The following is a 26,307-nucleotide window of genomic DNA, read 5'->3' as shown; positions in this document are numbered from 1 at the left end:
ATGGAACCTCTCCATGCTTGCGTCTCCTCACCATCACACACACGGACTGCACCTGCTCCCCCTGTTGTGAGGCTTTCAATGTCCGGGACCTCCAACTCCGTGGTATCTTCCTTTTAGCACCACTTCTGACACCATGTTGGGTTATCTATTAATTTATAATTAATAGTAATACGTTGAAGAACCAGACGTGAGACGGTAGTAGGATTGAACAGTCAAAAGGGCCCCCCCTCGTTTATTCACCCCTCACGAATACCGCCCTAATCAAAGGTTCCTACTACCGTAGTTCACCTAATACTACAATAGCCACAGTGTTTGAACACTTAAACAGCGACATAAAGACAGAGAGCAGTTCTGTCTAACTGCATAGGCCAGGGGTTGGCAACCTGCGGCTCCGGAGCCGCATGCGTCTCTTCAGCCTCCTTATAGCGGCTCCCCTTGGCCTTGACAAAAAAAAAAAAAAAAAAAAAAAAACGAACATAAATTCAGAGTATTTCTTAATTCATTTGTATTTTATTAGTAGTTTATTTTACAACCCGCGCCTTTACCTGCTGGCAGCTCTTAGATTGTGTGAACCCGTGCGAACCTGTGTGAGAAGTTGTGAACCCTGAATAGCCATGAAAAAAAGCCCAAAAAGGAAAGTTTCGGAAGAAAATAGAGAGTTTAATTCAGCGTGGACTTATTTATTTGCATTTACCGCCAACAACGCTGGCTTACCTGTATGCTCTTTCCCTGTCACACCGCTGGACATCGACCCATCCCTGCTGAACACAGTTGCATTCACTGGAGTAAGTAAGCCTGATCTAGAAATTGAACTGGCAGACATAGTGGATAAAGATTTATGGGTAAATAAGTTCAAATCACTGACGGCGGATATTGAAGAAGTCGCCCGTCAGAAGGCTACACTCGTTAAAGAGCACAAATAGAGTGATATGGAGAAACTCCCCCACCTCGCCAAACTTGTTTTTGAAACATTCCTGACACATATACTAACATGAAAAAGTATGCATTTGGAGTCCTGTCCATCTTTGGCTCAACATACTTATGCGAGCAATTATGTGCTGCCTGTGTGTTTTGAAGTTCCTCTTTGAGGTGGCCACGGAGTGCGTGTGGGACTCGCCTAGGTGGGTGGACTACTGGGACTGCGTTGGGGTCAACGTGGATTTTACACTCACCAGGAAACAGTCCGATTCCAGTGAAAACGTCTTTAAACTCGTCGATGATCGGGATCTCGGGTTTGCTAGATACGGACAGGATGAGCTATATGAGCCCAAAGTCCAGGCATGCCTTCAGTCCTAGAATTGGAGGTGCCTGCGTGTCGACGACGTGGAACTTCAGCTTCAACTCCTTGTCCTTGTACTTACACTTCATGTTGCACTTGCCTTTGACAGTGAGACGTTCACCATTGTAGCCATAAAGTGGGTGATTGAAGGGTTGTAACGTGGGCTGTATTCCCAGTTCTCTGAAAGTGCATGTGGGAATGACATTAGCTGATTATTATTGACTACTACTACTGCCACAATACTGTGTACTAGTATGTACTAGACTATTACTAGATGGGGCGTATTTAACAATTTATTAACGTCTAAATGTCAAATTAATCTTTAATTCTCAAATTTCTTTGCCCACACATATTTTATATAAGTGATGGCCTTGTAAAATATATTCCTTACATATTGATTTTTAAAAATAGAATCTGTACCCACCATATGCTCTCATCAAATGATTCTTTCTATGTGGTTTACCAAACAGCAGGTTGTTTGCTCGTGATATGTGAGATGCATTGTTATGACACCCCTTAGCAACAGTTTTTTGTCCTTCACAAAGGTTGAGAGTCATGTGAGAGTCATATTACATTACCTCTGTGACAGACGAGAGCTGGGGAAGCTCCTCCTTCATAGAATGTGACTATTGTGATTTAGTCAGGGCAGAAATGCAAATGTGAAGTGAAATTGATTTAAATGGCATTGCCCTGCATATTTCAACACAATACTGCTACAGTTCTGACTCATTGGGATATTCGTTGTTGTGCAGTCTGGCGCTTTTGATAACAGAGAATGTCTGTTCAGTATACATCTTTGTTGGGAAACACTGTTGTCCAGTGCAGTATACTAATCTTGTCCAGCAGGTGTCAGCCGTTGGCCGCTCAGGCTGGTGCAATGGGAGCAGACACCGATGTTAAGCAGTTAGCTACAAGCCAGGCTGCCTTTAGAGCTGCACCCTTGAACGGGTTACGAGCGCTCCTCAGTTTGCTGAAGACAACAGTGAGTATTCTGCCTTTGATATGTACGAATTGTGCGTAGGGAGCAGGCATTTCGGTAGGCAGCAGTGTAGAGCAAGGGTATTGGGCAGGATTATGTTCACAATTCAATGCGTTCCTGTCCCCCCCCCCCAAAAAAAATGAGGACAGAAACTAAGACTGTGACTTTACTGACTCACGCTAGGAGCCTATCCTATTTATTCATTGAAAGTTGAACAAAACTGTCACTAAGATACTGACTTTGCTTATGGATCTTGTTGGTCAGCAATGAAATGGGTTTTGTTTAACATTATTGTGCTTCATCAATAGTGCCTACCTACGGTAGCTGGGCTAGCTAACATAGCCGAAAGGCTACACCTTTAGCGCTGTCATTCTTTGTGTACCATTGGTTGCATGCACATTGCACACAGTGGTCTTTAAAAAAAAAAATCAACAATGTCGTTTTGTTTACTTGTGCGTACCAGGTGTTGGCATCCTTTTGCCTGCAGCTCACTAAGTAGCTAAATAGGCGAGAGCTTAACGAACAGCAGGCGCTGGGTTAATGTCGAGTTTATTAAAGAGAGACTCTTGCCTAATTGTGTTATGCTTTGTTGGCCTGGGTGGGGTAAAAAATTCAAGAGAATAAAAAAAAAATACTCCTGACCCACCCCCACTCCAACATAGACATTAAAGCACACCGTTCTACTGGAAAATAATGCAATGATAAGTATCGGTTAACCACAGGGATTAATCAAACATAAGAAATACAAATGCTGTGTACTTGTCATTATGAATATTTGTACAGTACATCCGCTGAACTCTGGGATTGTTGTTTGTGTGAGTGTCTGTCACGAATGGTTGGTATGTGACAGGATGGTTGTGTATCTAGAAGAACAATCTCAACCGGATTTTTGTTTTCTTCAATGGTGAGACTACAAGTAGAGGCAAGAATGTGTTTTAGTCATGGAAAGGCCCTCCCAAGGGCATTTACTAGGCTACTTACATGTTGGTTGTCTGCTTTTAATTAAGGACGATTCGGTTTTGAAATTTTGTCAGTTAAAAAGATTATTTGTTTTTATGCTGCAATAGAGGCAGATTTACATAAATCTCTACAGTGTAACTGGATGAAAACACTACTTTACAATTTTTTAACACATTAATTTATTTATTTATGCTGTTGTTTTTACCACATTTCCTCCAATATGGTGGGTCAGCATTTAACTAGTATTCCTAGTTTTGCAGGGCAAGAGGGCTCGGCTCCTCTGAAACATAGACATACTTTAAATGACTATCTGTACGTCCTTTGATGTGGTGTGACTTAAACTGTAAAAGTGGTGCAAATGGACTTTTATTTGGATCCCTATCCACAACACCGTAGCTATTCGCTTCATCAGGTTTTAGTTGCTTATTGGCAGTTTTCAGTTGACAAAAACAGGCACTGCATGATAATGTGTACATTTAAAGTTTGTAACTGGCTGTGCCAATATGTATGGCTGACACAAATTACTGCCAATTGCTCACAGATTAGGTAGATTTGACTTCGCCACATCCTTAATGAGGTTTTTCCAAGTTTAGAATCAAGTTTTTAGGATAGATGCTGAAATCAGTTTACTGTGCCCACTCCCAGTTTGGTCGCTATTGTATCCTAATCTGACAGCTGGGATAGGCTCCAGCACACCCGCGACGTGTGGACAAGCAGTACAGACGATGGATGGATATATATATATGTATATATGTATATATATATATGTGTATGTATGTATGTATGTATGTATATATATATATATATATATATATATATATGTATATGTGTGTGTGTGTATATATATATATATATATATATATATATATATATATATATATATATATATATATATATATATGTGTATACATATACATATTGCAATCAGCAGCAATCTACGTAGTATATCAAGTGCAGTTTAAACTAGGGCGCACTTGTCCAAAAGTACAGGGAGAGTGAGGCTAAAGGTTATTTTCTTGCTGATCTGAATCCTGACAGATACCGGTGGTGAAATGGTATATGCTGCTGCCTTTAATACAGACTCTGTGAATTCAGTTCATGGCCAGTACCGCTAAAACCCCCCAAAAAATGGGAAGGGCATCCGGCTTAAAAACTGTGCCAAAGAATTCATGCTAATTACTAGTTGTGGTGGTCCTTGATGGGACAGACCGAAAGTCACAGCAACAACATAATTCAGAGCAGTGGTACCCAACTTTTCCTTTGAGCAAAGGAAAAATAATGGTGCACTGTCAAATATAAAATGGCACAAGATAGTGAAACAATGATGATCTTCTGGCAATTTACACAAAAAATTAAGAACTCAGTGTGAAATCAGTCTGTTTAATTGAATACTAAGCTGATACGTTCGCTGAAAGCCATGACCTATTTCTGTCATGAAATGCAATAGATTGATCCACAGGTTTATTGTTATTTCTGCTATCGAATGAAAGAGCATTCAACTGTTCGCCATTCACATAGAAGGATGACCAAAGACAATTTTGTAACTAATAAATAACAATTTTCTGACAAATTAAGGGACAGTTCTCGCAGCACCCCTGTCTTTCTCTCTCTGCACACTAGGGTGCCATGGCACCCTGTTCGAGAAATAGTGATAGAAGTAGGGGTGCACAGTAGAGACAGACCGATATAATGTATGAATTTGCCTAAAGGTATAGATTTGGAACCTACCGTTCTATCATGCTAATACTTATGTCTCTTCTATTTATTAATATTCGTCAGTATGTCTTTGTATGGGCGGTACAGGGGTCGCGGGCGTGCTGGAGTGCTGCTATCCCAGCAGTCATCGGGCAGTAGGCACACAGAGACGAACAACCATCTGCACTCGCACTCACACCTACGGGAAATTTTGGAGTGCTCAATCGGCCAATTTTGGAGTGCTCAATCGGCCTACCAAGCATGTTTTTGGGATGTGGGAGGAAACCGGAGTGCCCGGAGAAAATCCACGTGGGCACGGGGAGAACATGCAATCTCCACGCTGGGAGAGCCAAAGGTGGAATCGAACCCACACCCTCCTAACTGTGAGGCGGATGTGCTAACTAGTGCACCGTATGCAATTGTTTCACATGGCCTTCAATCAAGGATTCCGACCTTCCTTCCCTCCCTCCCTCCCTCCCTCCCTCCCTCCCTCCCTCCCTCCCTCCCTCCCTCCCTCCCTCCCTCCCTCCTCAAGACTGTCACGATGATGTCAATCAATTGTCAGACTGCCTCATTCTTTTGACTTTTAACCTGAATGTATATGTATATAAGAATGTATTAATTTTGCTGACAGTCAGCGTATATTGAACTGAGCCAAAAACCGTGACCCAGAAAACGGAATATGGATCTTCAGTGATTGCGAAGCCATTTAGCATTAGCATTGACAATATTTACAAGTTGTCTTTGTCTCCATTTATTTTCAGGCACTTGTCCTGGCTGGATAAAAGTATATTAGTGGATTCTTTCTCTGAAAAAGAACAAAGCCATATTGGCAGGAAACAGCAACATGTTCAATCTGATGAAAAAGGATAAGGAGAGGGAATCGGGAAGGAAGGAAAAGAAAGACAAAAAGGAGAGAATGTCTGCGGCAGAGCTGCGAAGCCTGGAGGAGATGAGCATGCGGCGAGGTTTCTTCAACTTGAAAAGAGAAGCAAAGCGTGAGTCCAAGCACAAGGTGGAGATCTCCAACCCAATTCCTATCAAAGTGGCGAGCGGCTCGGAACTCACTCTGACTGACATTGAATCAGATGGCCTGAGCAACAGAAGCAGTATGGTTCTGGATGAGCAGCTGAGCGCTGCTAGCTCCACTGATGACCTGAAGGGTGAGGGCGGAGGTCAGGATCATCGCAATTCTGTACGAGATCGCGTAGCTCACTTTGGTTCACTGGCCAAACAAAACTCCTCACAGATGGGACAAATGATAAAGCGGTTTTCCTTTTCCCAAAGAAGCAAGGAAGAGAGCCCTTCAGAATGTTCCACCCCATCAGGCCAGGACTCTGATTCTCCACAAGTGGAGAGCAAAGTCTTCAATATGTTACGCAAACATAGCCTCAACCAACATACTACAAAACCCATTGCCAGACAGTTTTCCATTCCAGAAGTCATTGACAAGACATTCCCTGCTCAATTACATCTACCAGCTGTTGTTGCCCCAACACCACCTGAGACACGTGAGCTGATACTCCAGCGTCGCAACACAGGCGATTTTGGATTTTCTTTGCGTCGCACTACGATGCTGGACCGCAGCCCGGACGGTGGAGTCTACAGGCGGGTAGTTCACTTTGCTGAGCCTGGTGCAGGCACAAAGGATCTGGCGCTTGGTCTGGTGCCAGGAGACAGACTGGTGGAGATAAATGGCCGCAATGTAGAGAACAAGAGCCGGGATGAAATTGTTGAGATGATCCGCCAATCTGGTGACACTGTACGACTGAAAGTGCAGCCAATCCTGGAGCTGAGTGAGCTGAGCCGCTGTTGGCTAAGGAACACAGAGGAACTTCGAAGTCAGGTTAGACATGTGAACTTTACTGTTAGTTTTGCATAACGATAACCTATTATGCCCTCTGTGCTGCTGTCACGTTTGCCTAATAATATACTTCTCGCGGCATCAGCTTTGTGTGCCTCAGAGGAGCATATTGATCTTTTTACCTAATCTTTTCATAAATAAAGTCCTGTTGAGTCCCCATATTGTCTGCGGGCTGGAGTCTCTGCACCTACTTTTTTGTCACCTGCATTTTCCCCCTGGTGTCATGGGTGCAGATGGGCCATCATGTTGTCATGGGACAAATATTGTGTCTCCAAAGTCAATATATACCCTATTGGCCCGAATATAAGACGGTATTTTTTGCATTGAAAGAAGACTGAAAAGTGGAGGTCGTCATATATTCGGGGTCTAAACATTATACCCATTCACAACGCTAGATGGCGTTAGCTATCTTTAAAGCGAATATTGAACTTAACTCCCCAGGCCAAAGTGAACCCCTGTCACGAAGAATAAAAATAAAAATAGCGGTAGCACAAAGAAGAAAAATAAAAGATAGCGGTAAGAAAGAAAAGAGAAAAAAATAAGAGAAGAGATAACAGAAAATGGAGAAACAGTAGGTTTATTTACATTTCAAAAACCAAAAGCCATTCATTTACAAATATGATTGCACTTTAGATTACGTATTTAAATGTTCAGATATTAAGATGTGATAGACAGTTTTTGCATGATTTGAATGAGGCAAAATAACATGATTTTTCTCTCAAATATATTGTTATAATAATTTGTTTCAGATGTAATGTAATTATTTTTTGTATAAAAATTAAATTTGGTGTTCAAAAAGTCTTTTAAAACTTGAGTCTTGAAAAAGAGGGGGTCGTCTTATAATCAGGGTCGTCTTGTATTCGGGCCAATACGGTAGTTTAGTATTTCGTTTCAGGCATAATTTGGACAGACCTGTGGTCATTAGCGTTTGCCAGGCTAACTAAGCATATCATATCACTAAGCATATTATATCAGCATATCATTTCCCAGCCAATTGATATTGGAGCACAGTTACTTAAGTTTTTTTGATCCTCGAAGTTCAGTGTCAGTTTGAGAAGCTTTGTGGTCATCACTCCAAGTGAAGCCATCGCCTGAGTGGGATTGCAAATCTCCTTTTGTCTTTCTTTTTTTCCTTCTTTCACACTTGAGCGCTTCCTGCCTTTAAAATCCCGGAAGAACGTGTGCGCGTTGTCGCAAAACAGTTTACAATCAACACGTTTCTTGCTTTTGTATCAACCTTTCGCGCTTTAGAACTTTCTATTTTTCCCCCGTCGTGTAACTTCTCGCAAATATTTTCGTACAGACGCACGATCGGTTTCATCCGGGTGAAAATAGCCCTCGGGCCAAACGACTCAAAAAGGGATCAATTAATTTTCCAATATGCACTATCCATGGCAAGTTTCTAGAAACGGCATCTGTTCTTGACAAACCAAATACATTGAAACCTCTACTTTACGAACTTAATTTTCTTCCATGATTACGTTCTTAGATAGAAAAGCCTGTAAGTAGAAGCAATTTTTCCCGTAAGAACGAATGGCAATTTTTTCATTTTTTCATTTAGATATTTAAAAAAAATAGATTTTTATGTTTTGTTTATCATTTTTTTAAGATTAATTTTTAAGTGCTTTACCTTGAAAGAAATGACGACCAGCTATAGGAATAGGTGCTTGAGAGACGGGGTTCACGAATCATGTAACGTGCCCAATTTCTAAGTTCGCTACACCCGCTTCTGACTACGATCACTGCTTTTTGCACTAGCTTTTGTAGCAGTTGTTTGACTACAAAAACTACGGCTTAACTATGGATGAATTTGTCACTACTATGCTAACGCATGCCAAGACAATCACAGGAAGTGGTCAAGCAAAGGGGAGAGGCATGAACACATGTGTCACAACGTCACCAGTCGCTCACGGGTTCAAATGTCGAATTTGGTTTGTAAGTGGAGACACAAAACCTTGAGGCTCCGTATTGTATCTCGAAAGTATAGATGTTCATAAGTACAGGTTTCACTGTAGCAGAAGGCGTGCTACTGCCACCACTGATGAAAACGCCAAATACAGTCGAGCACATATTTGCACAAAGCCAGGGAAGTTACTATAGGACTGGATTGTACTACCTCAGTAGGTCAGTAGGCCTACCAAGCATGTTTTTAGAATGCGGGAGCAAACCAGAGCAACCCAGAGGAAACTCACGCCAGCATGGGGAGAACATATGCACTCCAAACAGGAAGCCTAGAGCCAGAAACAAACCTTTTCATTAATTGTGGTGGTAGCGGCATTCGTTTGCATGGTTTGTCTGAAACAGATCCTATTTTGAGAAATTGCGCATGACTAGGATAAATTGTACTATGTATTAGAGTTGTGTGATAACTATAAAGTTAAAGACTCCCCTAATTATTTTTTTACACATGCTTTTGCATTTTGCCGATTCTAACTATAAAGAAAAGATTAAAAAAAAATGCCTGCTACATGTTTCCGTACAGATGAGTTGTTCCTCAGCAAATTTTCTGAATATCACACCATCCTTTAACTTTTGGCTGACTGTCCTACTTATATCATCTTCTGGTAACTGTTAAGAAGCAAATGCATCGCTTGTTCACCTGGACAGTAAAATTCTGCAACGAGTGTGATGTTAACATGATGTTGACAAGTGTATACTGTGCTGTAAATCACACAAACTAAAGTGCAGATTACAGCAGTCAACTACATTGAAACGTCAATTTGCATTTGATTACCATAATTTCCAGATGACAAAGTGCACCTGATTAAACGTCGCAATAGGTAAATTTAGCCAGAAAGTCAAAACTGTACATATTGGCCGCTTTGCCAATATTATTATTAGCTACGGGTTTTGGCGTTATATTATGAGATATTTGCAAAGAAAGATGTCACAGATTCATTAATAAAACATTTTTTTAATAACTTTAACACCGGTAAATGAGAGCCAAAAAAGCTAGACTTGACATACCCCAGGGAAAACGTGCGTTGCCAGTTCCCAGTGCATAAACTCACACACGCATGAGAAACAGTCAAGAAACTGAGCAGCAACAATCAAACAAACATCAATGGGCGTGTAACAAGAAGTTAATTCAAGGGTCTATCCTATTCTTCATATCCTTCTAAATATTCAGCAAATTTTTTAAAATAGAGGTCACCAACTCTGGTCCTCCAGGACACCTATCTACAGTGCTTTAGATGTGTCCCTCCAATAACACACCTGATTGAAATGATCAGGAGGGACACATCTAAAACATTGTGGGTAGGAGCCCTTGGGGAGCTGAATTGGTGACCCCTGGTTTAAAACAGAATCGCACAAGGATTAAATCAATATTTCAACAAAAGCAGACAGGATATACAACTATGCCTTTAACAATGGTTAGTGTCGACAGGATATCCCCCAAAAAACCTGCTGGAATGTCTCCTGAAATAATGACACTCCATGTTCCATGGGACACGGGAAAGAGAACTGCAATGCTAAAGGGGTGTTCGAAGACATAATATGGTGGATTTTCTTGAATTAAAACCATTTATACAACTTAATTAAATTGTAGCCTATAAATCAAACCTGGGCAAATTACGGCCCGCGGGCCTCATCCGGCCCTTTGTGCGTCCTTGTCCGGCCCGCATGTGGCCAATCGTAATTAAAATATATATATATATATATATATATAGTGTCGTACGTACAATACAACTGTTTCGCTTTTATTTTGAAAGGCGTCGCACTTCCGTGTAGCGTACGTGTATGTGAGCTGTGCGTAAAGGTGAACAGTGCGAAGTAATGCTGCCCGAGAAACGTGTGCTGACCCTCAGAAAAGAAAAGTTGACAAAGAGCGCCGTGTTTTCAACAAGACATGGACTGCCAAATATTTCTTTACAGAAATGAAAGGTAAAGCCGTGTGCCTGATTTGTGGTACACAGGTCGCTGTGTTTAAAGAATATAATTTGAGTCGTCGCTACACGACCAAGCATGAGAAAAAATACATCTGTCTGATAAACAGGGCGCATCAGAGGCTGATGCATTGCTAGCAAAACTGCAAGCCCAACAAGGACTTTTTATCAAACTTCACACCCAGAGATGGAGTGGCTTTGTCATTTGAGGAAAAGCTAAAGAAGTTAAGAATAAATTGTACTGATTAATAATTGTTTTTTTATTTGACCTTTACACCACAATTTCACATAGCTTAATATAAATATAAACAGAATAATTGTATTCTTCTAATTACCAGTCCCAACTATTTAAAATAAATAATTTAGTGCATTTTACAATAGAAGAAAATTGAGCAGGTTTAAGTTATCGTAGGTGTGGCCCTCTGACACAACTCAGGTTTTTCATGTGGCCCCTTGTAAAAATTAATTGCCCACCCCTGCTATAAATGATGGCTTGGCCCTACCCCCACACATTTGGGCAGCCCTCCAGGAAAAATTCCGGCTTTCCCGATTACCCAGCATGCCTTTCCGCACTCAAATAACCCAATCAACAATACTCCCATTATGAATTTTACACGCACCATTTCTGTCAGGACCAAAAAATTAAATGAATACAATTAATAGTGTGATGTCATTTTCTGTCATGTTTCTAATTAATGTTACTGTACATTGTGAATAGTGCACTGAAACCTGATTTCAAGAAAATCGCAAATTGAATTGAAGTCCCAATATCTGTCAAAAAATCACAATACAATTTTTTTCTCAACAACTTTCAGCAAATCGAATTGAAGTCTCAATATCTGTCAAAAAAATCTCCCCCCTAAGGGAACACTGTTAACTCCATTACCACAACCCCCCCAGCCCCCAGCATGTTGGAACCAGTCTGTGGGAAAAAATATTGAGGGATCACTGTTTTAGACCTTTATTTTAGAAGAAGCCATCTTGTCCTAACTGTTTGACTACAAACAACGGGAAACAGGGCCCTCTCTTTCAGTCTGGTATTTGTGGAATCTGCTTTGGTCTGCTTTGGAACAAATAGGCCACTTCCTGACCCTTTCCCTCTGGTATTCTGCAGTGGAGGAAGACAAATTTGTGTCTGGGCTAAGGGGTTACAGAGAGAAAACTTTGGATATTAATGGATACTTCTCATCGGAGATCAAAAGTGTGCCTGAACTTTGTTTAAAAAAAAAAAAAGAAAAAGGTCATTTTCTGCTAAGCGCAATGCATTTTAGTCATATTAAAGGCACTTTAAATAAAAGGTAAAAAAGGTAAAGACCCAATAATTGTCACACACACATCTGGGTGTGGTGAAATTTGTCTCTGTATTTAACCCATCCCCAAAGTGAGCAGTGAGCAGCAGCGGTGCCGCGCCCGGGAATCATTTGGTGATCTAACCCCCCAATTCCAACCCTTAATGCTGAGTGCCAAGCAGAGAGGCAATGGGTCCCATTTTTATAGTATTTGGTATGACCCGGCCCGGGTTTGAACCCACAACCTTCCAGTCTCAGGATGGACATTCTACCATTCTACCATTCTACCACTACTTCTCCTCATGTCCTGTCTTTGGCATTCCAATGTACTGCCTCTAACTTTGGGTCAGACACTAGAAAATTCCATTGTTTGTTATTAATATGAACAAAATTTAACCGTAGGCTCAAGGAATGGGACAGGTTTTGCGGAGTGTTTAGTCACCCCACAGTGAACATGTACTGTAGCTGTTTCCTGTCTTAAATTATTTCACTTTATTGGGAAATAAGGTGGCTGTGAATTAACCTCAATGTACATTTCACACATTCCCCACCATGTTTTATTGGGACTTTATAATATACAGTGTACATACAAATACACAGGCCGGTTACTAGCGCATATTTAACCGCGCTGGTTGGTGTCGTTTCTGTATTCCACTGGTGCAACGACGCACACAGGCTGGGAGCGCATATCAGTCCTGAGCCAGCAGGGTGTAATCTGTCCTTCACAGAAGGGTTGGGTAAGAATTTTAATCATCCAAATGTCGGGTAGGCCAGCCAACGTAGTGGTCCCTTGTTAGTTGCCGAGTTCAAAATTGTGACGTAAAAAACATGAAGAGGGGTGGTCAATTACGTCATACTCTAGTTATGTTCATGTTCTAGCTATATTAATTAAGAAAAATACCATCCTTCCATCTGTTATCTGAAGCACTTATCCTCACGACAGTCGAGGGTGTGCTGGAGTAGCCAGCAGTCTTTGGGCAGTACGAGGTACATCCTGAACTGGTTGCCAGCCAATTTTAATTTATAATCAATTTTACAGCCTGTTTATGTCACTGCTGTACTCTTAATAACGGTTCAGTCTGATGTCATTTACTTTCCGTGAAACTGACATCAGCGATTGCTCGACCAATAAGAATTTGGTCGAACAAGGTCTTGTCGACCAACCATCCGACCAATCAACCAACCAGCAGACATCAGACCTAAAGATTAGCTCTAATCAGAGATAAGTAAAACCAAGTATAAAATGTGGTGCGTTACCGACATCTATTGGCCACTTTTGGTATACATGTTGGCGAGTGTATTTCCGGTTCTCTTCCCGTTTGGAACGAGAGTTCAGGGAGACGACACGAGGCAGTTGAAGCTAGCGGTTGGCTCAGCTCAGCGAGAAAAGTTAAGTCTGTTCGAAAGCTTAACAGTTGTGATTCCCTACGAGGTCAATGTTGTTTTACAGCTTTCTGTTTTGCACATTTGTGTAAAATAAAGGAGAGTAAAAAATCAGAGGATCGTACGGCATTCCCTTTGTTATTCTCCTCACCTAGCTGTTTACACATGCTGAATAGCTGAATACCTTATACGTATAGTGAGGCCAGTATAAATTACTGATGCAATTAAGTATACTGTATAGGCTACACTGCTACACCTCTGTCAAGACCACCTGTGTCAATGGGTGTTGTTTTTATTTTTTAGCCCCCTGGTTAAACATTGAACTCGTAATTCACTGAGTAGCGGAGGTTTGGGTCGCAAGTGTGTGACCACGAACTGAATGTTGTTTTCTTTATCTTTTCATGGGATGACACTGAAGAAATTACACTTTGCTAAAATGAATCAGTCAATTATTAATTTGCGATTATCGATCAACCAATTGTGTTTAATGGAAGTCATTATACACCTGCCACCATTTGAAATACCTCCAGTTATTTCTAATAAAGTTCGGCCGTTCTAGTATTTTCCAGACATGTTTTTGCTTTCTGGCAGAAGCCTTAAGGTTTTGAACTAAGGCCAAGGGTTCATTAGAACTTCAACCTTCACTAACTCCCCAGTTGAAGGAAAACGGCCCCCAAAGCATGCCTCCAATAACAGTTAGTTTTGCTAGCAATGCATTAGCCTCTGTTGCACGCTGTTTATCAGACATATGTATTTTTTTCTCATGCCTGGTCGTGTAGTGGCGACTCAAATTATATTCTTTAAACACAGCGACCTGTGTGCCACAAACCAGGCACACGGCTTTACCTTTCAGTTCTGTAAAGAAATACTTGGCAGTCCATGTCTTGTTGAAAACACGGCACTCCTTGTCAACTTTTCTTTTCTTTGTGTCAGCACACATTTTGAGAGCAGCATTACTTCGCGCTGTTCACCAACACACACAGCTTCACGAAAGTGCGACGCCTTTCAAAATAAAAGCAGCACAGTTGTATTCCATGTACGACACAGATTTTTTTAATTTATTCAGTTGTAATCAAATGTAATTTATGATTGCTGGCCGGACAGAGACGCTCAAAGGGCCGGATATGGCCTGCGGGCTGTATTTTGCCCGGGTTTGGTCTAATGCCAGAGCCTGTTTGGTCACTGCGAGTGCTGACTACTACTAACATAAACCCCCCACTCTCAGCAGTTCTCTTTCTCTTCGCACTAGTCTCAATTACACAGCAGGGGAGCAAATTCACACTCATGTCAATGGACTTGGCCGTCCAGATCTACGTATTCTTTTGGTTAAGTTATTCTGTAATCGTGAAAGCAAAAAATAACACCGGGGGGAAAAAATGTCTTACAACGTGAGATGAAATAATACTACGTCTGCTTTTCTATTTAAAGCATCCCATTGGAATAGGGAGTTGCCCCTTACTCTGGTAATATAGATCTATGTATTTCCCGGAAAGTAAATAAGACATTTCTGGAAAATAAATAAAAATTGCAGTTATATCAAGAGATTTGTATAACTAATGTACTGTATCTAAATCGTATGTTACTCAAAACATTTAAAAGAAAAATAACAAAATATTCATTTATTTGAAAATGTATCAAGCAGACGCATTGTTGCCATTTTCTTCTAACTACTTTTTTTGTTCCAAATAGCTTACCATTAGTTGAATCTCACAGTGCATTGTGGACAACTGTAGAATCTGGGTCAGTTATTGCGCAGTGTTACGAAATAGTAAGAAAATGATGACTTATACTCAGGAGCGACTTATATATGTTTTTTTTTCACAAATTTTTACTTGATCATTAAGACATCACTTAAAAGTATAGTTGACCACTTCCCATGTTATTTTTAGTATAGTTGATCACTTCACATGCTTTTATACTTGAACATATTCAAAACATAAAAAATAGAGAAAACATCAAATAAAGCAATTAACACTTTAAAGCACCATATCCAAGTCCACTGTCTGCTGTATGTACTGCTGTTGCTCCATTTTTGCTCCTATTATATTTATTATTATTATTTATTATTATTTGTTTATTTATCATTTATTCAACAATCTTATTTATTCATTGTTTGTGCCTTCTTGGGTTTTTTTTGTGTTGCTTGTATGCATATGTGTACTATCTCACCAAGGGATAGTGGAAACGTAATTTCAATCTCTTTGTGTGTCTTAGTATATAAAAAAAAATCAACGATAAAGCAGACTTTGACTTTGATAAAACAACCCAAAAAAAATTATATTTTCAGACGAAACTGGATGAGGGCGCTCTAAATTTCACCGTTGGCCGTGACTCATCAACTGGGTGGGCTTAAGAAAAATGGCACCAAAAAGAAACTCATATTTTGCAGGTTACAAACTTCAAGTTGTAAAATATGCAGCTGAAAACAGTAATCGAGCAGCAGAAAGAAAGTTTGGAGAACCGTGATGTACCAATGGATTACTATTTCAAGTGACGTCAGTAGCGCAGCGCGGCGGTTGTTTACATACAAACGTGCCCACATAAGGACTACCGGCATCATTAGCGGTGATCATTTCTAAGTGACACGGAGGACAAAGAGTTTGAGGAAATTAAGGATTTGGATTAACATAGAAGGTTTGAAAAACTATTATGGCTTTTACGCACGCCCGGTCCTACTCTACTGAGTCGGGGGCCGGCGCTCGGCCGAGTGGTTGTCCGCGAACGGTGCGCAGGGCTCGGACATGGCCATTACGCACACCCGGTCTGTGAGGGAGTCCACGCCGCCACACGCTTGGAAGTTTGTTTTGTTTAATAAAGAGCCGTTTACCAAACCCACGTCTATCCTTGTACTTTGTTAACGCTACAATATAGTTATATAGTAGATCTGTGGAATAAAGACGAGGCTGACGTCAGGGCGCACGCGCGGCGATGTTGACAAAGGATGAGGAATTTGATCGATGGATTTAATGGAATTAAAGTGCACGGATGGTTTGATAATATTATTGGCTTGTGTTATAGTTATTTGAAATATAGTTTATCTATCGTTATATGATCCTGTGGAATATTTTGAAGTGCAAGCGCCCTCAGCCGTGCGCACCCATTGTTGACAAAGAACGATCGATGGATTTAATGAATTGGAGTGACACCGATGGTTTTATAAACATGTTATTCATGTAGTAGTTGTCCTTAATCACTCTATATGTTACGTCAGGCCCGTTCTCAGCTCTTTGTTTGTGTTTGTCACGTTAGCATACCTATCGTTAAGCCTGTTGTTGCTATTTAATGAATTGGAGTGACACCGATGGTTTTATAAACATGTTATTTGTACTGTTATCCCGTTTATTCTTTCGTTGAACGCTCTAACACTGCCCCCTAGTGACCGAATTTAGGTTAGGTTTCATTCGTTCATTCATTTCCGGTTACTCGACCCCCACTCAGCCACTACGCAGGTCGTACGCAGCTACCAGACAGTGCACATCGTCGCAGCGGGTTCGTGGCTCAGCCTTGGGGTATCTTAGTCTGTAAGTTATACATTCTAGTTGACTTTCTGTATATGTGTGTTTATAAAATGTACGCTAACATCCTAAGCTCCATTTGCCTGTGAATGCTACGCTAGTATTGCAAATGTGATTGTTTAGCGCTACTTTTGGCTACAATGCTATGCTAGGTTTACGCATGTGACGGTTAGGTAGGCTAATCGTCTCCATTTAAGTTTATATGTTTTCATTTCTACATCTTCTGTGATTTTGATGTACATTCTACTGATGCACTGTTGTTGTTGTGTGAATTACAGTTTTACAAAAAAATACCTGTACAAGAAATAACTGCCTGTGTGCCAAGTAAAGCAGCTACAAACTACGCGGCCGCAGCATCCTTTTTTCTTCAGTTGTTCGCTATCTGTCTAGCCTTGGCAGACGTCACGCCAGCGTGAGGACAGAATAGTAAAAAGACTGTTACCCGGCGGGTTGAACCACAGCAAAAACGACTGTGACCCAGCGAGTTGAAACTCCACAGTAAGAAGACTCTTACAGCATCGGACTGAAACTCCACAGTAAGAAGACTCTTACACAGCGGACTGAAACTCCACAGTAAAAGACTTCATCTACTGATACTAAAACACTCATCCAAACGATACAAGATGGAGCAGCGGAATGAGTTGGTCCAGTCACAAAAGCTCTACGACACCAGATCAATCGCCGTAAGAACGGAGTCTTCAAGGTCCAGCAGGTCCTCAACCAGCTCTGCAGCCACCAAAGCAAGGGCAAGAGCCAAAGCAGCCCTGGTGGAGGCGAAATATGCAGCTCGAGAAGCAGAAATGATGAAAGCAAAGGCTAAAATAGAGGCTGAAGCAGCACAACTGGAGGCCAGTCTGTATGTGCTAAAGACCGAGAGAAGTGCCACAGCAGCGGCAGCTGAAGCAGCAGTCTACGAAGAGGCAGCAGCAATGGAAGGCCGCTCTCTCGAAGATCCGACGCAGATCCCTCCGGAGGACAACGCTCAACGCACCAGCGAGTATGTGAAGGCTCACTACGTGACACCGAACGCTCAGCAGCCAGCTCCGTGTCCAAAGCAGCCGCTCAACGCATCGTCGCCAGCACCACGAGCACCGTCGCCAGCACCACCAGCTCCAACCCAGCGGTACCCGCTCACCGACACCGTCACAAACCAGCCTAAGACTCTTGCTAATGATGAAGTTATGTTTGATTATAATACAAATAGATCTGCACATTGTCCTTCAGCTCCAGTGTCTCACACAGCTAGCTTCAGAAATTATCCTTGGGAACCAGCACAAATGACTGATCTTACCAAACATCTCGTTAGAAGAGAACTTGTGAGTTCCGGACTTTTGAAATTTGATGACTGTCCAGAAAACTACTGGGCCTGGAAAACTTCTTTCCAGGATGTGATTAGAGAACTTAATCTAACAGCTAGAGAAGAGATTAATTTGCTTTTAAAGTGGCTTGGCCCCGGATCTTCCACACAAGCCACGCGTATCAGGTCCGCGCATGTTCACAACATTACGGCAGGAGTAGCTATGGTGTGGAAAAGGTTAGATGATACATATGGCTCACCAGAAGTCATTGAGAATGCTCTTTTGTCGAAACTAGAGAACTTCCCTAAAATCTCGAACAAAGACAATCAGCGTCTCAGAGAGTTAGGAGACATTCTTTTAGAGATTCAAGCAGCTAAGTCAGAGGGATATCTTCCTGGTCTATCCTATCTTGACACAGCTAGGGGGGTAAATCCTATTGTCGAGAAGCTTCCTTACGGTCTGCAAGAACGCTGGATATCACTCGGGTCTATGTTCAAAGAAGAACACGGGGTGTGCTTTCCACCATTCACTTACTTTGTAAGTTTCATATCCAGACAAGCAAAAACCCGAAACGATCCAAGCTTTGCGTTCTCATCGAACTGCGCTGCAAGTCAGCCAAAACATGAAAGATATCCAAAACAGTATAACAATCCCAGAACAGTTTCAGTGAAGAAGACAGAAGTAACAGCAAAACCTACGAGTAATAGTGTCAAAAGGAACAAAATAGAGGAGCCAGCAGATCAGTGCCCAATACACAATAAACCACATCCTCTATCAAAATGTCGTGGATTTAGGATCAAACCGTTAGATGAGAGGAAAGCTTATCTAAAAGAGAACTCAATCTGTTTTCGCTGTTGCGCTACCACAAAACATGTAGCCAAAGACTGTAAAATCGCTGTGAAATGCAAAGAGTGTGACAGTGACAGACACATCAGTGCGCTACATCCCGGTCCAGCTCCCTGGTCAACTTCTGCTCAAGTAACGGAGCAAGTGCAAGGCGGGGAGTGTGAAAACAGTTTCCCTGAAGTGATCGCAAAATGCACTGAAATCTGTGAAAAAGCGCAGGGACTCAGGTCATGTTCTAAAATCTCACTTGTGAATGTGTACCCTGCTGGTCGCCCTGACCAATCTCAGAAAATGTACGTTGTGTTGGATGACCAAAGCAATCGGTCTCTGGCGAAGTCTGAGTTTTTTGAGCTGTTTAATGTCAAATCGGCTCCGTCCACTTATACCTTGAAAACATGTACTGGGGTTAGTGAGGCCACAGGCAGGAAAGCTCACAACTTTGTTGTTTCCTCACTTGATGGTGGCACTCAGGTAACTCTTCCACCTCTGCTGGAGTGCGACGCACTGCCAGGTGACCGTAGTGAAATTCCTACGCCTGACGTAGAGTTATTCCCGCATCTCGAACCCATTGCTGGCAAGATACCACCTTTAGAGCCCAGCACACCTATTTTGCTCTTATTGGGGCGAGATGTTTTAAGTGTTCATAAAGTGCGTGAACAGTACAATGGCCCGCACCACTCACCTTATGCCCAACGATTAGACTTGGGGTGGGTTATTGTGGGTGAAATATGTCTAAATGGAGTACACAGACGGACAAAGGTGAACGTGTACAAAACTAACGTCCTACCAAATGGACGGTCTTCTTTTCTTGAGCCTTGCACAAATGCAATGAAGGTGAAAGAGACATTTGTCATGCCAAAACAGAAGACTAATGCTTTCTGTGACATCGAGACTGCTTCTCTCAGACAGACTGATGCTCTGGGTGTCAATGTCTTTCAAAGAAGTCCTGATGACGACAAACCAGGGTTGTCTATAGAAGACAAAAGGTTCATTGAAATAATGGACAAAGAAATGTACATGGACAATGACAACCACCTTGTGGCGCCTTTGCCTTTTCGTGACCAGCGACCACTTCTTCCCAACAACAGAGGGCAGGCTCTGAAACGCCTCAATGTTCTGAAACGGGCTTTGGATAAAAAACCAGCTATGAGAGAACAGTTCATCGAGTTTATGCAGAGGATATTTGACAATGACCAAGCTGAAAAGGCTCCAGAGTTAACGCCAGGTGAAGAGTGTTGGTACTTACCAATATTTGGTGTGTATCATCCTCAGAAACCGAGCAAGATCCGAGTTGTATTTGACTCGAGCGCCCAGTTTGAGGGTGTCTCACTAAATGATACTCTCCTCAGAGGGCCTGATTTGAACAATACGCTTCTTGGTGTTTTACTGCGCTTCAGAAAGGAACAAGTTGCAGTTACTGTTGATGTAGAACAGATGTTCTATTGCTTTCGAGTGAAGGAATCACACAGAAACTATCTGAGGTTTCTCTGGTTCAAAGACAATGATCCAAACGAAGCCATCACAGAGTTTCGCATGAAAGTCCCAGTTTTTGGGAACAGTCCTTCTCCAGCCATTGCTATCTATGGTCTGAGACGAGCAGTTGAGCTGGGAGAAGAAGAGCATGGATCGAAGACCAAAGCGTTTGTCTTCCGCAATTTCTATGTGGATGATGGACTTGCTTCTGTCTCCAAGGAGAGCGAAGCTGTTGAACTTTTAGAAGATGCAAGACGCATGCTAGCTGAGGCAAACATTAGGCTTCACAAAATCGCGTCTAATGTCGGGCGTGTCATGAATGCATTTCCTCCAGAAGAAAGAGCCACAGATCTTAAAGATTTGGATTTGGATGTGGATCCTCTGCCGCTCCAACGCAGTCTTGGGGTCTGTTGGGATCTAGAACGTGACTGTTTCACCTTTCGAGTTGCAAAGGACACTAAACCTTTCACCCGACGTGGAATACTTTCTGTTGCCAATAGTCTTTATGATCCTCTCGGATTTGCAGCACCTGTGACAATTCAAGGCAAAGCATTGTACAGAGAGTTGACACTTGAACAACAAGATTGGGACGACCCTCTACCATCAGACAAAGAAGCAGAGTGGTTAAAATGGACTGAATCGCTCAGTGTACTAGAAAGTCTACAGATTCAGAGACCCTTTGTTTCCATTACATTATCAGAGACACAAACAAGAGAGCTTTGCATCTTCTCAGATGCTTCGATGATGGCAATAGCAGCTGTTGCTTATCTCAAAGTGTCCGACAGAGGTGGACACTATCAGGTCGGATTTGTCATGGGCAAGTCTAAGCTTGCACCATCTTCTGCTCACACAGTACCTCGCTTGGAACTATGCGCAGCCGTGCTCGCAGTAGAACTGGCTCAGATCATTGTTGGTGAATGTGACATAGAGTTTGACGCAGTAAAGTTTTACACCGACAGTCGAATAGTTCTTGGGTACATTCACAACAGCACTCGCAGATTTTACGTCTATGTGACAAATCGAGTTGCTCAGATTCGTAAATCAACCAAACCTGAGCAGTGGGTTTATGTAGCCACAGACCAAAACCCAGCAGACCATGGCACCAGAGTAGTTCAAGCTTCTCACTTGCAAAACACTACTTGGCTTACTGGTCCACAGTTCTTAGTGCAGTCAGAGACAGAACAAACAGAAACGTTTGCACTTGTGAATCCATCAGAGGGTGGGGAACTTCGCCCCCAAGTGACTGCTCTTATAACCAAAGTCAGTAAAAACAAGCTTGGCTCTCACAGGTTTGAGCGCTTCTCAACATGGAAATCCTTGGTCCAAGGAATGAGAACTCTTCTGCAGGTTGCTATGTCAAGATCCAAAGCATCCCAGTCAGACGTCATAAAACCCTCACATCCTAAAGTTGTCATACTCAAATGTGTGCAACAGGAAATCTATCAAGAGGAAATTGAGTTGCTTTCTAAAGGGAAAGATCTCCCTTCAAACAGTCCCATCGGGAAGCTTGACCCCTTTGTTGACGAGGACGGCTTACTAAGAGTTGGGGGACGTTTACAATCTGCTGATCTTTCCGAAGTCGAAAAGCATCCTGTGATAATACCAAATTCTCACCATGTGGCAGTTCTTTTGGTCAGGCATTATCACAATGAGGTAGCCCATCAGGGGCGTCAGTTCACTGAAGGCAGTTTGCGGACTGCAGGGCTGTGGATTGTAGGAGCTAAGAGACTCATATCCACCATTATACACAAATGTGTCTTGTGTCGGAAGTTAAGAGGCCGCTTTGAAGAACAGAAGATGGCTAGTCTTCCTTCTGATAGGCTTACTGTTGACCCACCATTCACTCATGTCGGTCTTGATGTTTTCGGACCTTGGAGTGTCACATCACGTCGCACTAGAGCAAGCAGTGTTGAGAACAAAAGGTGGGCTGTGATGTTTACTTGTCTTTGTACACGAGCTGTTCACATTGAAGTTGTCGAGTCGATGTCTACCTCCAGCTTCATAAACGCTCTTCGCCGCTTCCTGTCAATCAGGGGACCAGTTAGAAACCTGAGATCAGATCAAGGTACTAATTTCATTGGCGCCTGCAATGAGTTGCAAATCAATGTGGATGATCCACAGATAAAGGACTACTTGCAGGAACAAAGCTGCACTTGGACTTTTAACGCTCCACACTCTTCTCATATGGGGGGAGTGTGGGAGAGGATGATAGGTCTCGCTCGCAACATCCTTGACGGCTTGCTTTCAAAGGGCCCAACCACTCGCCTCACTCATGAGGTACTGGTCACTCTTATGGCTGAGGTCGTGGCCATAATGAACGCCAGACCCTTAGTCCCTGTGTCAACCGATCGTGGAGCGCCTGAAGTTCTCTCGCCTGGAATGCTTCTGACTCAGAAGGCCAACCCAGTGTTAGCTCCCCCTGGTAACTTTGAACTCCGGGACCTATACAAGGCCCAGTGGCATCAAGTCCAGGGTCTTGCAGATTGTTTCTGGAAAAGATGGAAACGGGAGTATCTCGCTACCCTGCAGTCTAGGAGGAAGTGGAAGGTAGAGAAACCTAATGTGAAAGAGGGTGACATTGTTTTGTTGAAAGACAATCAAGCCAAACGCAATGAATGGCCACTTGGTACGGTTGTTAAGGCGATTCCTAGCCACGATGGCAGGGTCAGAAAGGTCGAAGTGAAAATCGTACAACACGGTTCCGTCAAAACTTATACCAGACCTATCACAGATGTAATCTTACTCTGTGCTGAAAGTTGAAATAACAATAGTGGTATATTTTTAATATACCAAGCGGGGAGTGTACTGTTATCCCGTTTATTCTTTCGTTGAACGCTCTAACACTGCCCCCTAGTGACCGAATTTAGGTTAGGTTTCATTCGTTCATTCATTTCCGGTTACTCGACCCCCACTCAGCCACTACGCAGGTCGTACGCAGCTACCAGACAGTGCACATCGTCGCAGCGGGTTCGTGGCTCAGCCTTGGGGTATCTTAGTCTGTAAGTTATACATTCTAGTTGACTTTCTGTATATGTGTGTTTATAAAATGTACGCTAACATCCTAAGCTCCATTTGCCTGTGAATGCTACGCTAGTATTGCAAATGTGATTGTTTAGCGCTACTTTTGGCTACAATGCTATGCTAGGTTTACGCATGTGACGGTTAGGTAGGCTAATCGTCTCCATTTAAGTTTATATGTTTTCATTTCTACATCTTCTGTGATTTTGATGTACATTCTACTGATGCACTGTTGTTGTTGTGTGAATTACAGTTTTACAAAAAAATACCTGTACAAGAAATAACTGCCTGTGTGCCAAGTAAAGCAGCTTCAAACTACGCGGCCGCAGCATCCTTTTTTCTTCAGTTGTTCGCTATCTGTCTAGCCTTGGCAGACGTCACGCCAGCGTGAGGACAGAATATTATTCATGTAATAGTTGTCCTTAATCACTCTATATGTTACGTCAGGCCCGTTCTCAGCTCTTTGTTTGAGTTTGTCACGTTAGCATACCTATCGTTAAGCCTGTTGTTGCTATTTAATGAATTGGAGTGACACCGATGGTTTTATAAACATGTTATTCATGTAGTAGTTGTCCTTAATCACTCTATATGTTACGTCAGGCCCGTTCTCAGCTCTTTGTTTGAGTTTGTCACGTTAGCATACCTATCGTTTAGCCTGTTGTTGCTATTTAATGAATTGGAGTGACACTGATGGCTTTATAAACATGTTATTCATGTAATAGTTGTCCTTAATCACTCTATATGTTACGTCAGGCCCGTTCTCAGCTCTTTGTTTGTGTTTGTCACGTTAGCATACCTATCGTTTAGCCTGTTGTTGCTATTTAATGAATTGGAGTGACACTGATGGTTTTATAAACATGTTATTCATGTAATAGTTGTCCTTAATCACTCTATATGTTACGTCAGGCCCGTTCTCAGCTCTTTGTTTGTGTTTGTCACGTTAGCATACCTATCGTTTAGCCTGTTGTTGCTATCGTTTAGCCTGTTGTTGCTATTTAATGAATTGGAGTGACACCGATGGTTTTATAAACATGTTATTCATGTAATAGTTGTCCTTAATCACTCTATATGTTACGTCAGGCCCGTTCTCAGCTCTTTGTTTGTGTTTGTCACGTTAGCATACCTATCGTTTAGCCTGTTGTTGCTATCGTTTAGCCTGTTGTTGCTATTTAATGAATTGGAGTGACACTGATGGTTTTATAAACATGTTATTCATGTAATAGTTGTCCTTAATCACTCTATATGTTACATCAGGCCCGTTCTCAGCTCTTTGTTTGTGTTTGTCACGTTAGCATACCTATCGTTTAGCCTGTTGTTGCTATCGTTTAGCCTGTTGTTGCTATTTGATGAATTGGAGTGACACTGATGGTTTTATAAACATGTTATTCATGTAATAGTTGTCCTTAATCACTCTATATGTTACATCAGGCCCGTTCTCAGCTCTTTGTTTGTGTTTGTCACGTTAGCATACCTATCGTTTAGCCTGTTGTTGCTATTTAATGAATTGGAGTGACACCGATGGTTTTATAAACATGTTATTCATGTAGTAGTTGTCCCTAATCACTCTATATGTTACGTCAGGCCTGTTCTCAGCTCTTTGTTTGTGTTTGTCACGTTAGCATACCTATCGTTTAGCCTGTTGTTGTTATCGTTTAGCCTGTTGTTGCTCGTTCATGACTGTTTTTGGTGTGGGATTTTGTCGAATAAATTGCCCCCAAAATGCGACTTATACTCCGGAGCGACTTATATATGTTTTTTTTCATTTTTTGGGGCATTTTATGGCTGGTGCGACTTATACTCCGGAGCGACTTATAGTCCGGCAAATACGGTAATAAAGTCCTGGGCTGTCCCATGGACTCCATTGAGGTTGTGGGTGAGAGGAGGACATTGATTAAGCTTAAATCCATCATGGATAACACCCCTCACCCCCTCCATGAGAATGTGGGGTCCCTGAGCAGCTCTTTTAGCGGCAGACTTTTGCACCCTTGGTGTAGGAAGGAGGTCCTTCATTCCCTCTGTGGTCAGACTTTACAACATACATGCCACCTGATAAAATTAATGTGTTTCATCTCTACTAGCAGCACTTGTGTTTGTCCTTGTCTGTTATTTACCCTTTTTTGTAATTCTGGCACTTGTTTATTCTTGCACTCGTATTATTCTTGCACTCATATGCGCTGCTGTGACAAGTGAATTTCCCCGCTGTGGGATGAAAAAAGTTCTTTCAATCAATATCTGCATAGTGTAGGCATTGCTTTCATCTTGTATTACATTGAGTGCCAGATTTACATGATAAACACTACAAATCTATTTAAACTGCTTTCTGCTTAGCATCAGTAGCTAAACTGAGAAAGCCAGTACAGTAAATTCACAACAACAATCTGCAAAATACACAAAATAATAAGTATAATAAAATCATCAATGTAACAGGCCCCTGATAGGTGAACTACGTTTTTTGATGCTACCATTTTTGGGGCATTAATAAGCAATTCAAAACCTATGTATTTTTCAGGGTGAACTACTCACTGATTTTTGCTATTTGCTGCAGGGGTTGGTCGCTCTCCCCAGCAAAAAGCGCCATCTCAATATACTCAAAATGTGTGTGTTTCTTCGTTGGAGCAGGGCATCTTAACCAACAACTTCAATCACGTCACATTTTTTTTGGTCTCTGGGTTGGTCAACTTTAGACTGTAAATAGTTCTTCGTGAAGACCTACCTTTTCACACTGCACTGTGAATGTTACTTGATGTCACTTCACTGGTTTCTTTTATATCAAACAAATTGTTTTAGGTTCATTACATGACATGTTTCGGCGGTTTCTTCC

At 42.0% G+C, this 26,307-nt stretch overlaps 1 protein-coding gene and 1 long non-coding RNA gene across 6 annotated transcripts in view; one reads left to right on the top strand and one right to left on the bottom strand.

The window, feature by feature from the left end:
• Positions 1-186: 186 nt before the first annotated feature.
• On the bottom strand, positions 187-26,307 carry LOC148394811 (uncharacterized). Of its 2 annotated transcripts, XR_015859321.1 has the most exons (5): positions 26,010-26,306; positions 1,173-1,459; positions 715-812; positions 546-604; positions 187-440 (listed from the first exon to the last, which is right to left on the bottom strand). It is a non-coding gene; the product is annotated as an uncharacterized LOC148394811 (long non-coding RNA). The 2 variants fall into 2 exon arrangements; XR_015859320.1 differs by having other exon boundaries at positions 715-1,459; positions 26,010-26,307.
• The window catches only part of myo18ab (myosin XVIIIA b), a 166,797-nt gene continuing 142,584 nt past the window's right edge, over positions 2,095-26,307 (top strand). For 3 of the 4 annotated variants that reach the window (XM_088380157.1, XM_088380156.1, XM_088380155.1), the window contains exons 1-2: positions 2,095-2,261; positions 5,678-6,759. In XM_088380157.1, coding sequence (XP_088236283.1) covers positions 5,761-6,759 — 999 coding nt within the window. In that variant the 5' untranslated portion in view covers positions 2,095-2,261; positions 5,678-5,760. The remainder of the gene's footprint in view (positions 2,262-5,677; positions 6,760-26,307) is intronic. The other variant, XM_088380158.1, reaches the window with a different exon arrangement.

This window comes from Syngnathus floridae, chromosome 7, assembly GCF_059516105.1.
Source record: "Syngnathus floridae isolate MCC-2025c chromosome 7, RoL_Sflo_1.0, whole genome shotgun sequence".
In the NCBI taxonomy this organism is placed as follows: Eukaryota; Metazoa; Chordata; class Actinopteri; order Syngnathiformes; family Syngnathidae; genus Syngnathus; species Syngnathus floridae.
The sequence above is the reverse complement of the archived record's forward strand: the minus strand, read 5'-3'. Positions and strand labels throughout refer to the sequence as shown.